This window comes from Lagopus leucura, unplaced genomic scaffold (genome assembly GCF_019238085.1).
Source record: "Lagopus leucura isolate 7727_CA_CO unplaced genomic scaffold, USGS_WTPT01 Super-Scaffold_797, whole genome shotgun sequence".
In the NCBI taxonomy this organism is placed as follows: domain Eukaryota; kingdom Metazoa; phylum Chordata; class Aves; order Galliformes; family Phasianidae; genus Lagopus; species Lagopus leucura.
In genome coordinates this window covers 4,036,552-4,052,339 of record NW_024962259.1, presented here as the reverse complement: position 1 = coordinate 4,052,339, position 15,788 = coordinate 4,036,552, and the positions used below count along the sequence as shown (strand labels likewise).

The window sequence follows — 15,788 nt, the reverse complement described above, 5'->3', positions numbered from 1 at the left end:
CTTCATTTTACTTCACATGATTTAAATTGGGAACAGACATCAGATTTCCCATTTTAGAGATTCATCTTTTAATGCATGGGATCCCACAGAAGGCAGATGCTTCCTGATCCTCCACTGAACCTTAAGTCCTGCTCCAGGGTTTTTCCCTCAGTAATTCAGTATTTTAAAACCCTGGTTTAAGAAAGCTACAGAAAATACTGCTAAGAAGAATGCTTACTTTACTGTTCATTATTTCATTTTACTGCCCACTTCTAAATTTAGTCTTCATCCAAGTAAGATGAATTACTTGCCATTTACAATCAATCACATTGTCTAATTACTGTAAGCAGTCCATATGAGACAAGAAAAAAACACTGACAAAAATTTTCCATCACAGCCTCAAACTGCTAAAAGTCCCTGAGAAAAATGTCATTCAAGCAAAACATTTTTTGTAGTTTTAATCTGCTTTCTTTTGTATAAGGAAAATAGAAATGTGATCAAAGGCAGAAAGACTGATGTTAGGAGAGCAATAATGCCACAACTGCTCCTCCATTTCATTAATGGACAAGGAAATTACCAAAGTATGAGCAGAGGGAAAAAAACCACTGAAATAAATGAAGCAGACCAGCACTTCCTTTAAAGGTGCAGTACACAGATTTAGGGGTTGAGCATACAAAAATATACAGGATTTTGCATAAGAAATTCTCTCCTCAAGTCAAATTAGAGGATGGTTAAAGATTTCTGTCATCCAGGATTGCTGACTTGCACTTAAAGTAACTTTCAGCATCCAAGACATTAATTTTTGCTAGGCTGTCCCAGCAGGAAATACCTTGGCACAGAAGCCAAGCAAATTGCTAAATGGAGACAACGCATTATAGACCTTTGCTGTAGCTGATCTGTCCTTGTGCTGGCAGCACGAAGCACTGCATCTTTGCACTCCACTCTTCCAAGACAGCACCAAGAGAATGAGTCAGCAGAGCGAGCTGATGCTCCAAAAATAACAGACATAGTTGGGTTGCCTGGAATGAGGTCATCGACTTCTGTGAAGACAAACTACTCACCCCTGCGTGGCAAAAGAGCTGCCACAAGTTTTTAACTGGTTCATCATTAAAAACGCCGTGGCTCTTAGCAGGGCTGAGGGCTCACCCTGCGTACTTAGACTGCTACAAGTTATAAAAAAATAATTAAAAAAAAGATATTCTGGGTTATTTACAAAATTCCTTTCATGGCACACTGCACCTTTTAGCTTAACGCCTGCTTTACATAGAAACAGCACTTCTAAATAGAAGAGAGACTGAGGGAGAGACCACAAGCTTTTTAAGCAACAGGGAAATGGCAAGCACTATTTTGTCACCCACTTTTCTTATGTCCTTTGTACTGTTGTGATTTTGACTTTTTCTTCTGTTTTGATGAACTTGACTGGTTATCTCTTGATGCTGCAAAAAAGCGTGGAGTACAAAATTAAAGTTTATTATTTTGGAAATACACTTCAGAACACCACAAAGCTTTTCTGAGAAACCTGCCATTAAACTGCAATCAAACTGCTATCAGTAGTCAGCACTACTAACAGTACTGGCATTACTCTTCCTACCTCCTTTCCATTGAACAAACATTCTTTAAAGCTATCGATTACCATAAGAACTGGCCCAGCACGCCAAGTTTTGATGAAATGTAAATGTCCTAAATGAAATGTAGCCTTCTCACACAAACACTTCTGCACAGCAATAGCCAAGCACACACTGAGGGCCGTCACATTCAGCACGCAAAAAATATTTGTTTGCTAACTTCAACCACTGCAAATTCTCTCTCCAGACTTGTCAGGTCATAGGGCTTTTTTCCTACGTGAAATAAACATCTTCCAGTAACAAAACAGAAAACTGCTGAGTTGCCACAGAAATGCCCAGAAATACTTTAAGAGTCAAGGTGGAAGAGATCAGAACTGCGTACTTCTAAGCAATAGCAATGATTTGTTCTATTTCTGTTACACTTAGTGACCTAACCTAAGAAGGACAAAGGCAGGAAAAGCATCACACGCGATTAAGGATCAGTGCACAATGCAGAACTTACACTGTGGTGCTGGAGGCTGCAGCTGATACCCAGTTAGCTGACACCATCCCACGGGGTAGAGGTCTGGGGACTCGCAGTCCACCCACTGGTCATACTCATCTTCCCAGCCATCAAAGTGTATCCTCAACAGACGATGGATAATGCGAGTTACTGTGGCCACGCAGACCAAGCGAGGTTCCATCAGATCAACGGCCTCCAGTTTCATTCCAACATGAAACCCATGGTTTGGAACTTCCTGGAAAAGCAGGCACATCAAGGCACCAACCAGTTAATGAGATCAGCTGAGCACACGGTGCTGAAGCAAACATTTCAATCGCTTTAGCTTAAGACATTTTCAAGCATCATTTATGAAGTTCCGTGCAGTCCTGCATTTAACATTCCAGAAATACTCAGCCCCTAGAAATAAGGGCTGTTAAATTATATTAAAATCCGTTGGCTTAGTTTTTCCACAACTGTACTTGAAGAAAGTGGGTCAATCCCATAAGCACACAGATTAAAATGTGAAGAAAATCCCAAATTAAATTTCAACATGCATGCTTGGTGCTTATTACCTTATTGAAGAGCTTTACAGGTGCTGCTATTGAGTCAGTTTCCCTGAGGTAGTCAAACCATTTGAACGGGAGTTTTGTATAACCTGTGAATTTTAAACAATACTTTCATAAATCAACTGTGAGCTTCCTATGTTAGAACATCAACAAGAATACAACAGTGGCACTGTGCTATGGCTAAAAAGACAAAGAAGCAAAACATTAACATCAGAAATCTCCATTCTCTGAGCTCTGGTCTAATGGACAACACAGTCAACTGGACACTGCCTTTGTGCAACAAAGATGAATGAATTTCTGGATAATACACAAAGCATCATTTGATGTTAAGATCAACTGTCGACACTGGAAGCTCTCTGCTCACGTAGATCCTTCATGTCTACAATGCCCCACACAAATGACCCGGAACACATAACGTAATTAAGCACATCCAGTGTCTTTCCTGTGGGGAAAGAGCTCCACTACTGAAAAATTTGATGCGTTAGGAACAGGTTCATGGAACAAGTGTGGATATGTAAAACCTTAAATAATAAAGTTAACGTTAGCAATAGAAGAAAGAATTACAGGATCTTTTTTCCCAATCTTTTAAGTTATTGGAAAGGTAAAAAACCAATTTCTTATATATTCAGCTTTTGTTCATCTGCTGAATGTGCCTAAAAGTGGTACGAGTATTAAAGCATCTTCAGCTTCTGCTGGTTTCAGCAAGAGATGAAGATATTAGAAAGGAATAAACCTAGAAGCATGAATTGCAGGGGTTTAACAGCAACTTATTTAATGTACCCACACTGCTGGATGTAATCTAACAAATGGCGCTCACCTGTGGTACATAACTGTCTGCAGGAAGACATGCAGCAGGAAAGCTAATTGGGTCATCTCTAAGTTTTGAGAATTAATGCTTGTGAATGTACAGCCCCTCTGGCTGGACTCACATACACAAGGCCCTTAGGCATTAAAGACGTGCACGTGGTCCTAATTAAACAGCCAAAATTAAGAAACTGTGCATTTGCAAGCTCATAACTTGGAGGGTAGAAGATACCTCTCATAAAAGCTAAGATGCTTTCATCACTTCAATCTTATTAAACCAGTGGTAAAGCTGTGTTAAAGGGCCTTACGTTCTGTATTTTACTCCTAACTTCTCTCTCAAATGACTTTTAGATTATTGCATGGGTGATTCTGTGATTTTAAGATTCAGTCATCTCTCAGTGGATGATACAGCACTGCTGTGGAAAAATGCAATATGAAATGGGCAATAAGGTAAGCAAAGCTGCCAAAATATGAGAAACACAACAGTATGATAAACGTGGTAACAGAATTTGCACACTGTTGTGTAAAGTCTTTGAAGAGTGAAAAAAAGTTTCATCTTAAAAGGGAATTTGATTTCTGTATCTTTTAGCATAGTCACTTCTAAATTAGCTGCTGTTGATATGGACACTTTTTGCCCCATGCAACAACTACCACAACTGCAAGAGACTCCTGCAGCACATTTTGCAGGTGTGACCACGCTCATGAGTTTCTAGGCAATACATTCACTAGATGAGTTAACTGGAAAATAGTAAATCTGCCTCAAATGCACTGAACACATACTCAAGGATGACAAATTCATTCGTGTGCAATAGTAAAAGTAAGACATTCCTCATGTTGTGTTATGTAGTTATTACCTAGAAAATCACTCAATAAATACAGGTAGAAGCCAGCAAGGAGAATGAAGAAAAACCATCTGCTGCTACATGCCTAATTAAAATCCTCTCTACAAGCTGCTGGACCTCGATAATACAAATCAAAAGGTGGAGGCAGTGAGAGCCTCCTGTAGGCACACGTGTGGTGGACAGACAGCTTATTCTCACAGAAGGGATTATGTGGCAAACAGCTCCAATGGCCACTTCCCTGCAGGTCAGGTTTGTGCACACCCTACAGAAATTTACAGCTTTGTCACTATTCGCCCAAGTCGGAGATTCTCTACAATGTCCATTAAACCCTCTGGAGGTCTGGACTCGCCAAGCAACAGCAATTTATGAGCAGACCATGCAGCGAATTGCATATTTATACTTCCCATTCACATCAAGCTATGCTGCTCAACTAGTGGCTGTCCTCAACTTACGGCAGTAAAGGCAAATTATTTTAGCCAGTGTATCATAAGGAGGTTCAATTTCCCTTTTTCTCAGAAGTTTGTCTCTGTTTTGAAGATTACATTCAAGTTGCACTGTTTTATTTGTTTCTGACTTGAGAGTGTCCTAAAAAGTGAAATGAATTTTGTAGACTGATGTAAAATACAAAGCATATGGCACATACAATATCACTGAAAAATATTCAAAATAAAATGTGGTCAGAATTCTATATGTACCTCTGGGTGGAGTTAGTTCAATCATGTTAATTTCACAGAAACCAACAGGGAAAATAGAAGGGGAAGTGGCATGGTAACAAAACCAATCAGACCCATCTGCTGCTTCTGAGCCATCAATCCCAATCATAAGATAGCCATCTGCTAAAACCTTTGTAAAGAAAAACAAAATTTTACATTAAATACCTTTAACTGTGTGATAAGGCTAGAAAGAAAGCATGCCATGTTTCAAGAGTGAAAAATAACTAATAATGAAAGTACTCAGAAGAACATTCAATTACAATAAAACAGGAAAAGCAAAACAAACTGAAATCACACCTGTCTCCAAGATTGTGTGCTCTACTGTCAAATGTACCTTTGATAACTGCAAAGTTATGAGATGAACATTTCCTTTTTCTGAGCTCTAGTTTATTTTTTGTGAGTATATCAGTTCTATCTTAAAGCTTTATGTTTCAGTTTACTCTAGCTTGAAAGATATTCTGCACACTATTAAGAAAAAGAGATTTGAAATAATGACCACACTCATTGGTAAGGTTATGCAAAGTTGCTAAGCTACTCTTTTTGCCCATTCTCTTTCCCTTTTAGTAAAGACTTAATGTTGATGAGATCCCTTTCAATCAATCTAGAAAAAGCTTATCTTCATAGATTCCAGCAAGCAAGATGAGGCTTTTATTTTGAATACAGTGGCAAAATACTTGGGATAATTAGCAGTAGACTGTCTTGAAAATTAATCTCACAAGCACAGCATAAATTAAACGTAAGGCTGAATCTCCAGAGATTAAAATCAAACATACATGAGTATGTTCTTCTTCACAGTAGTTGTATATAACTTAATGGATTCATTTCCTGAGCTTTGTTTCTAACCTGAACAAAGGTGAATGTAAAAGGGTCCTGCCTGTCTTCTGACAACAAACACTGGCCTCCTTACCTTCCTAATAGTTGCCACACATATTGCTGAAAGGTTTAAGGGGTCTATAGCTTCCAGTTTCATTCCTTCTTTAAACCACTCTCCAGCTGTGTCAACCTCTTTCACCTAAAAAAATAATCATGAAGTCAGATGACGGCACCAGAAGCTGAGAATCTCACAGCCAGTCACAGCACAGGAACAGGGTGAAATACCTGCACTGTCACCTCTGCTTACGACAAGAAGGACAGATTATTAAACTGTGTGAATTAAAATTCACCAGTGCTTCTGCTGGGCATATTTCCACGACTTCCAGGTCTGTTTCACACACACCAGGTCCTCAATCGACTGACATAAGAACATTCTTGGTAGCAAACTCACCTTCATAAATAAATGTGAGGGCGCATCAAAGTGTCCTTCCTGTTTCTTTGTAATATCTGTAAGGAACAGCAGTGCATATTAACAACAGTTTTTGGTAACAGAGTAGGCAATACCTTTTTCTTAACATATTAACTGCTGGAGTGCAATCACCTGTTAGTGTGGAAAGTCTACGATGAGACTGCACACAAATCTGGGGAGCACTCTCCATTCTTCCCACTGACTTCCATCTGAACAACCTCTATAACACAGCCTCATTTACAGAAAAAAATCCAAGACTGCTTAACTGCATCGCCACTTTGCTACCAATATATAGAAGCTTTAAAAAAAAAAAGGCAACACTACCTCTTTTCTAACAGATTACATTTACACAATCACAGTTTCTATACAGTAAGTCTACTCTCTGCACACATATACAGCTTATTTTTGCCAAGTGTTGAATCCCACCTTGCAAGGGAAGTCCTTGAAATCCTATTAGAAACATTAAGACATTACTTCTGGAAAACAGCACTGTTCTTTATGTCTCTACTCTTGTTTATAAACAGCTCCAGTGAAAATTTAAGTAGTCAGAAAACTGTCTTGAAGGGCTGCGTTGGGAAATCTTTTATGGAAATTCTGTTTCTGACAAGGTGTACATTCACAATGAAAGAGAGAAAGATTCAAAAAAACTTTTTCTTCCTATTTATGGACCTTAAATATTTCAAATTAAAAGTATTTGAGATAACAAGGATCTAAACCATACACCATCTATTAAACCATCGTCTTCCCTGCTCATTTCCTAACAGCCCCTACAACACCTATGTCTTGCAATACAAAAACAGAATATTCCTTACACTTGGAGAGACAGAAATTAGTATTCCATTGCATACTTGCTCATGTTGCAGTGTACAAAAGAGACAAATGCAGAAAGTAGTAGAGCAGAACAGTATAATTGCAGGTTTATTTTTTTCATAAGAAATGAAATTTGTAGCATGCTTGAATATTGCAGTTCAATTTCCTGCAGACCAGTTGTACACTGAACTGAAACTCTACAAAGGCAGTGTAATTGGTAAAACCATTAGGCATCGTTAGAAAGTAATTAGCCAAACTAGTATTATTAACTGTATAAAGCAACAGCATTGCTTAAGTCTCCCCACGCCACTACTGCCCACAGACACCTCTGACAAGCAACAGGCTTACCAGATCTTTTGAACCTGTGTCCTATGCTTCGAGACCAACCAATGTGATGGATGAGTGGACTGTACATATGGCACCAGAAATCATCCGTTTTGTCTTCGCTCTCTTCATACACCAACCTCAACCTTCCCCCAATGACATTCTCTACAACAGCCACCCTCGTTCGACACAGGTGTGTTTTGTCAACGACTTCCACTCTCATGCAAGTTTTGAATGGATACTGCATGCTCTCAGACACCTTAAAATAACAGGAAAAAGATTCTGTAAAGATATATTGTTTTGGCTTAGTGATTGGTCTTCTACCAAGCGCAACATCAAAGAACTTCCCATTTAATTCAGGCACTTGCTAAGCAGCTGGCACAAACGACACGTGATTTATCTGCCACCTCCTTGCAACCGCAGCAAGATGCAATATTTTAACAAGACTAACCTGAATAGATCCTACAATGGCATCATTTCATTTAAGTACAGCCTTATACAGCCCTCGCGGGGGTTAAATGATTCCCTTGGTTCGATGAAAGCTTGTTCAGTTAATAATAGATTAAATTACCTTGACCAACAATTTCAACAGATTTATTTCTTTATTATCCACTCAGAACATAGCTCTTCAAATGCAAGATCAAAATATTTTAACGTATTAGCAATGAAAAATAAAATTCAAACATAATGAAAGTTTACCACTCAAACATACCCCATTGTACACCAAAAATAAAGGAACAGAATGACAGAGCGACTGTCCTGCACTGTGAGAACCTATTTTGTTTAAAAGTGCTTTCCAGTCAACTCAGCATTTTGTAATCTCCACCAGTGCTTGGGCCTTGCCAATTTGATTTGGCTTCCACTCAGCCATTTTTAAATATAAATGAACATCTTCAGAAAAAAATGGGGAGGAATACTAGCTGCAGAGCGAGACAACAGTACTTCTCAGATTCCCATTGAAAAAGCAACATGCCATCTCACAATATCAATAAATAAACACAGAAAACATTGTGCAGGCAGCTGCCATACACGACAAAGACAGCAAACAAATCTAGCTGGGAGCAGATGAAAGCTATTAACATTTGAAAATATCAGCTTCATTGCATCGAGACCTGCGCACAGCGACAGATGGTTCAGTTCCCTGAAACACTTCACAACTGAAATCATTGCTGAATTAGAGAAATCAGTTTTTTTCTTATACATTACAAGGTAGCTTATTAGCATTTTTGAGTACTTTAAAATTAAAACAGACTAACTAGTTTTTAAAGAAAATTACTTCTGCTAGAGGAAACAGTTTTCCAAAGAGAACCGCCTTCCGATAAACATGGAGATAAATGGAAAATAGAGATCCCTGTGAAAACTGCACTAAGGAATTATCATCCTCTCTGCAGAAGGAGCTAACGTGCCACTAACAAATACAGCTCTTCTCTCTTCACTGCCCCTTTGTTTGCAGTACATCACTGATACTGCATCAGCCTTACCTTCTGAGAAAAGTCCGGAGGAAGTGTTTTGGCACCAGTAAGTCGTTTCACTAGAAAAGCTTTCCAGTTTGTGTATTTGTGTTGGATGGCTGTTGCAAATGAAGGGGACAAAATAAGCCACTGGTTTTTTTTTGTGTCCATTAGAGACAATGTTACAGTCTGGAATAGGTAAATAAGAAATCCTAGATGACTTTAAAAGCTCAAATGAAAACAGTTCAGTGAGGAGTCAGAAGATTAAATGTATGGGTATGTTAGGGCAAAGAGTTTAATCACAAAATATAAATAAAACTCCTGGATATTCACAACACTGATTAGCTAAGCAATTCCACCTTGATCTTAAAAACAAAGTCATTCTGGAGGGGTACCACAGGAAGCGCTTTAAGTGCGAGTCAAGTCCCTGTTTTTCCATTAGATCAATGATTTATGAACAATTGTTGGCAGAATTGCTATGGCAAAGAATGCTGATATCAAAACCACCAGCAAATTAAAGAAGACTTAACTGTAGCAATCAGTAAGACTACTATTTACATACTTCGAGGAGGGACTAAAGGCTTCCCACTGGTTGCACACCAACCAACTGGGTGGATATCAGACCCACAAACGTTGCACCAGAAGTCAAGGTTTGAATCATTTTCAAAGCCTTCGTATCTTAGCAGAGCGTTGTAGCCTGAAAGTAAAATCACATGAAAAATGTAAGATTTTAAAAAGATCAATTAAAACTTACCAGTCATAACAGATACTACATTAGATTTTCTAGACTAGAACTTTCTAAAGAATGTCATTCTTAAGGCACATGCCGCATGTTATCAGAGCATTTTAACTAAAACTCTTGTATCATAAACCTTCACAAGTTACACGCAGGCAAAAATCACAGAATTGTAGGACTTGGAAGGACCCCTAGAGAACGCTGAGTCCAACTCTTTGCTAAAGACTACAGGCCACATAGTTGGGCACCCAGATGAGTCTTGAGCATCTTCAGAGAAGGAGATTCCACCACTTCTCTGGGCAGCCAGCTCCAATGCTGCATCGTTCTGACAGTAAAGAAATTCTTCCTTGTGTTAGCATGGAACTTCCAATGCTCCAGATAAGAATTCCTTTGTTACTCACAGCCTCTGCTTTTTGATATTTTAGCTATGTGAACCTTGAATTTTCACCTTCGCTTTTAGCCAAGATAGTGATTTTTCTAACAAGACTTGGTTGCTATTTTTCAATTTTTTATCCTTCATCCAGCACCATTACAATGAAATCTAGCAATAAAAAACAAACCAACCAACCCAATTTGAAGATATTGTAAAACAGCTCAACAGTGATAATGGTGGAAAATATAATCTTGTGATACAGCTCTGACCTTTTAATGGCGTCAGCATTCTGTTAACCAAGTGACTGCTGACTACACTATAAGCTACCTTTGCATAATTATTTTGACTACTTTAGTAATTGCAATCAAAATATATTCACCTGCTAATTTCACAATTCCAGCTATCCAGAAGACTTTGGTAGGCAGGCTGCAGTCTGTGTTCGGAACCTCCACTCGCACTCCTTCTGAGATGTCACCCCAGCACGTCCCCATAGGTGCCTAGCATTTAAGGCAGGAGGAAAGTAAAGAGCTCACCACTCTGCTTACAGCACAAGATTTGTTGTTGATATTGCTGATTATTGTTTCATAAGTGACTTAAAGATGATTATCAATATACATGATAACAAACATACAGCAAGAAAATAGCCTATGGAAATCTAGCTTGGTTTTGATCTGAAGCTTGTGCATAGTGCTGGTTTACTACTATTACAGTCTACCTCCTACAACCACCATGGGCTTTCAAGGTCAAACATCCATAAAGCACACATTTTCATTGGTCCTCTTCCTTCCACTATGCTCTGACTACATGATACCTGCTAATTTTAGGTAGGAATGGTAAAATTCCTCTGCAATTCTCTTAGCAGAAAATTTTGGCACTTAATCCATTCCACAGACATCAAAACATTTACGTTCTGTAGATCTGTAATACGTCTGAAAAAATGCTTAGAAGTTATTTCTCAAATCTATTCTGAAGTTTTATTCTGATGGGTTTTTATCACCCATAGTTCACACCCACTCAGAGCAAACAGGCTTCCAACTCACCTGCATGCCATCATTCTACTAAGCAGCCAAAAAGAGGAGGTAGAGTTCTACCACTTTAATGAACATCAAAGGAAAACGCCCAGCTAAATTCCTCACACACTGTCATGAAAGCTTAGACTAATATGTTAACAACAACAAGAAATACAAGCTCGATAAAGTCTGAAGTGCTTTTGGAAACTGGAGATAAAAAAAACCAACATTTAGACTGATTTCAGGAATTTTTTTTGAACAGAGCATCATGAAAAAATTGTCAAAGAGTCTATAGCAGAGATACCAGAAACACGGTGTTCAAGGATCTAAAACCTTAAAAGCTACTCAGCTGAAGCTAACAAAACATACAGTGAGCCAGTCTAAATGAAACTCCACCAAGAATGGCAATGCTTGGATTTTGGTTATGTTAGGACAACAGTCAAAAGAAAGATTTCACATTCTGAGAAGAGTCCTGATCAATCATTAGAACATCCACATAAAGGGACAGTTGAAGGAATCTTCTGGGATTTTTTTTGTAGTGGGCAGACAGTATTGTAAGGCCATGCTTTGTTACAAGGCTATTTGAAAGCACAGAGAACTGACAGCTCTCTGGGAACAGCCTCCAGCTTCATAGATTTTTTTGCCTGTTACCCACAAGTGAAGAAAGTTGGATTAACACTTCCTGAAAGATTGGAAATTACAACAAGGGAATTTTGCTGGAATGTCCAACTAGCAGCTCCAAAGACTTTGAAGGGCATAGCATCCACTTATGCAATATTTGAGTTTAGGCATGCAAAACTTAAATCAAGTTTTAACTATTAAAGGAAAAATCAGTCATAGCAAGATTTCTTATTCTTGAAGCCTGGTCTCTTCATGCTCTGCTATGTCCCATCTACACCAGCCCACCCTGCAGAGCTCTTTTCTGCCATCTGGTAGACAGAAAGAAAACAACTTTCAAGATGATGGTTTATTTTCACACACAAAGTATGCAGATGCAACTTCTTAATCAAGTCCTATTACATTTCCACTATCATCTCCAAATTGACACTTGCGGCTTTTTGAATTGAAATGGGGAAATAACTTTTCAAAGAGCATATTTTAGAAAATCTGGTTGCCTTGCATAGAGCCACAAATCTAAATCAAAAATAGCAGAGCTGAATAATTTTCTAATCCAGCTGCACTTCACTAAAATAAACGCTACTGCCTGCTCATCTACTCCATTGATTCAGAGGAAGAGTCTATCAAAGCAGTTCTTCCCCCTTCAACCGATTAAAAAATGTCACAAATGCTTTTATTTCTAGAACATGGATTGGTATAGAGGGAAATAGCAGAAAGTTAAATTTGTCCTTGTCTGTGAAAATATTGGTTCTGCTAGTTCTCCTACACCAATCCTTACGGCTCACCCTTCAGAAGGAAGCCATCCTGTGTAGCATCACTACTGAAAAGCCAGATAACATTACTGTCCTGAAGTGATGGTATACCTGGTATACTGCGCATGGTAACTACTCTTAAATGAGGAAGACTGGATAAACCAGGGCTGTAACAGCCATCTTCCTTAATGTCTTCTCTGTATTTGTGCAATTAAGCAATTAATGTTTGCACAATGCTTTGGAGGAAAAAATAAACTAAAAAAAAAATCAAAGTACTACATAAGTGTAAAGTCTTATTCATCTGCTGGCTGGCAAGGTAACTCTGAAGTCTGGATTGGCATAGCATGAACTAGCAGAACCATAATTTACAGGTAAGAACAAATTTACCTTTCCGACTTATGATGAAGAGATCCATTTCATGTTATTCCCAACAAGGAAAATCTGCTTCACTGCTTCCTGCTCCAGGAGAGGACTTGGGAGGGTTTATCTGTGAGCAGCAGCTGCCTTCTCTGCAAGGTAAGTCGCAATCAGGAAGGTTCAGTTGGACAGGGTTTGAAAAGAATGCCTAAGCACTACCTATTCCCATATGCTTAACCCAGGAAATCTTTGTTCAGCTAAATAATTGACTCCTAATGGCCTTGGATGGCATCAAAATTACCACGACTCCAGACTTGAAAGCAGACTCAGAATTTAAACGGCAAAGAAATTCTACCAGCCCCTGAACCATAGGGATACTCTGCCACTGCAGCACAACAGTACCTGCACCTCTGGCCTTACCATTGAAGACAATGTGAAAGTGATGAAAAATTAAAGGCAAAGCACCGCCACCTAGTGCAAAACCCTGGAAATGCTCCCCTCGAGCAAACTAACAACAAAAGAAATCAAGAGAAGAAAAATACTTGAGGTGAGAGGAAGAGAAATATCTAACAAGAGGAGAGGACCAGTGTGCTTCCAGATTCTGACTGGTTTGGACACGTTTTTCAAAGACGTGGAATAAACAACGCTCCTCAGCAGCCATTGCCATACAGCTTGTGAAAGATTTCAAGGTAGAGTACAAACATTGGTACTGTGCCCACTCACATTACTGCTGTTCTACTCAGGTTAATGAGTGGAGCTGTAAGAAAGATAAGGCTCCTTTTACTACGGAATGTTTGGGCTCCATTTACCAGTGGTGTTACTGCTGTAGATGTATCCTAGTTAAGGACAGGGGAAGCATTTGCTGTAATAGCACAGGTTACAATATCAAACATGGCCTTTTGATACACACATGAAATTACTTGTTACAACACGTACATAATTATGAAAGCAAAGTGCAAACATGCTTAAGCACATGAAATTCAATACAAATTAACAAACGTATCCTAATGCAAGACTGTTCTGGGCTCTGTTAAGGAGCATAAAGGGTTCTGTCAACTGCCAAGAAAGAGCCCTTGCTCTGATTTAGGAACCAACAGGGCTCAGCATGAATTCCAGAGCTGGAGAGAATTTCTCTCTCTTCTCCGTTATGAAAAACTTCTAGGAAGCAAGATTTTTAACTTGATACAAATTTTTAACAGATAACTGAGCAAAACCAAGACTCTCATTGGAAGCCAAAATACTTCATCTTCCCATGTAATGAAATAAACAGTATGATGAGAAGTGAGACTTTTTCAGAATGTTTTTACTTAAGAGATGATTTTAGACAACATATTAAACGATATCTAATAAGTAGATTTGAACAAACACATTGAAGACAGATGCTGGTAAATGCTTTCCTAATCCCCAAGCTACACTCTGTCATGACTTTAATAGCTGAGGACCTTTGTTTGCAATTTCACGATTGTAACACAAAGGAAAGCATACTTTTTAATTTCAGGTTTAGGAAGAGGCCCCATCTCCCTTCATTCCTACACTAGCCAGCAGCAGAGCTGACAGGGAGAACTGACTGAAAACTAATAAAAATAATCCCAAACCAAAATAATTAATGAAAAGATCAGCTCTATGCACTAGAGCAAGTCTGACTCGATCTAAACAGCATTTTGTAACTATACAGCATTGTGTGACCTGGTTGTGTGATACCCTAACACTGTACTCCATGCTTTTGTGCCCTGAAGTGAGGAAAAAAAAAAATAGTATCAGAAGCATTTGAGACTCATCCTATATTTATGAAAGCAAGCACGATGAGAGTAACTCACAGCATTCAGAATGGTTTAAAGAACAAACAGAAACATAGGTTTGTATTTAAATGATAGTCATACTAGCAGAGTTTACAATAAAAGTTTCAGTGTGAAGCTTTAAAACGTTTAAGATGCGTTTTGTGAAAATGAATTCAAGAATTAAGGTGGATCCTCTCTCTGATACAGACATGCACACAAAAGGACAATGCACTGAAGAAGTACTTACGTGTTTAAAACAAGTGACAGGAGCCGCTGTAAAGCTATTGCTATTGATGTAGCTACCCCAGCTGAAGCCTTCCACGGGGACAGCTGCTGAGAGAAAGTTACTGCATTTAGGAAACTGCCAGTGAAACCTATTTTGTATTATCAGAAGTGTTTCAGCTCTTTTATTTGACCATACCTGCTTTAGTCTTTGCCTGGTTTTGTAAAGTTGCTTGGTACTGAGCATAGGCTGCTAATTTAGCCACCAGTGGCTGTTTTTGTAGAACTTTAGCCTTCTTTGTTGGAGGTTTGCCCTAAAACAAACAAACAAAAAAACCATAAGTAAATAAAACCTTCCCAAACTCCCAGCAGAAGGATGTCCTTATGCCTGACAAAACTATTGAAAAGCAAACAAAAAAAATCACTGAGAAACAAACAGCTGCCACTAAAATAACTGAAAAATAATCTATCAAATATTTTTTTTCCAGAAGATTCAACTAAAATTGGCACAGCACAGAATGGAGTTGATCAAGAAACACAAAACTATATATATAATATGGAAGATGATTAAAAATCAGCAGCAAAACAGTCTCCAAAAATTTACTTCTCTAAGAGTACTCCAATGTAAAGAGCATACAGACTCACTGCTCTACCTGAAAAACAAAATAAAATCTTTTGAAAGCAGGTTAGAAGGAAGATTTTTCTTTTTAATTCTGATTTATACCAATGCAATTTCCTGGCATGTTGCATATGCAATGGAACATGAGATAGGATATAATGATATTCTTTTTATTAAATGTTACATAAACATTCTCACGATTATTTGCTTCATATCCTAAGTGAACAGATCAAACCTCATTTCATCTATCAGCATAGTTAAGAAAACCCTCAAAAGCAAACCAGCAGTGCCAAATAAACCTTTATGCTCCGTAAAGCCAGAAAGCATCCTGGGGATGACATGCATGGATTTTCAAATCATACATATGTAGGTTGAAAGTTTTTTCTGATCTTTTCATTGCAGGTGAAAGTGGGGCACTGCAGCAGAAATGAAATAAGGAGTCAAAATTGGGTGGAATTTGCTCTGCTCAGCAAGGTAATGTGTGATCAGTGATACAGCTTTGAGTT

The 15,788-nt window shown here is 38.5% G+C and overlaps 1 protein-coding gene across 8 annotated transcripts in view; it reads right to left on the bottom strand.

Annotated features, from left to right (window-relative positions):
- MBTD1 (mbt domain containing 1) overlaps positions 1 to 15,788 on the bottom strand; it is a 28,042-nt gene that overhangs the window by 3,763 nt on the left and 8,491 nt on the right. For all 8 annotated transcript variants that reach the window (XM_042865069.1, XM_042865072.1, XM_042865064.1 and 5 more), the window contains 12 exons: positions 14,863 to 14,977; positions 14,689 to 14,771; positions 10,306 to 10,423; positions 9,380 to 9,514; positions 8,848 to 8,936; positions 7,391 to 7,625; positions 6,215 to 6,270; positions 5,858 to 5,962; positions 4,933 to 5,080; positions 2,598 to 2,680; positions 2,047 to 2,281; positions 1,338 to 1,415 (listed from right to left, as the gene is read on the bottom strand). In XM_042865069.1, the coding sequence (XP_042721003.1) occupies positions 1,338 to 1,415; positions 2,047 to 2,281; positions 2,598 to 2,680; positions 4,933 to 5,080; positions 5,858 to 5,962; positions 6,215 to 6,270; positions 7,391 to 7,625; positions 8,848 to 8,936; positions 9,380 to 9,514; positions 10,306 to 10,423; positions 14,689 to 14,771; positions 14,863 to 14,977 (1,480 nt within the window). The remainder of the gene's footprint in view (positions 1 to 1,337; positions 1,416 to 2,046; positions 2,282 to 2,597; positions 2,681 to 4,932; positions 5,081 to 5,857; positions 5,963 to 6,214; positions 6,271 to 7,390; positions 7,626 to 8,847; positions 8,937 to 9,379; positions 9,515 to 10,305; positions 10,424 to 14,688; positions 14,772 to 14,862; positions 14,978 to 15,788) is intronic.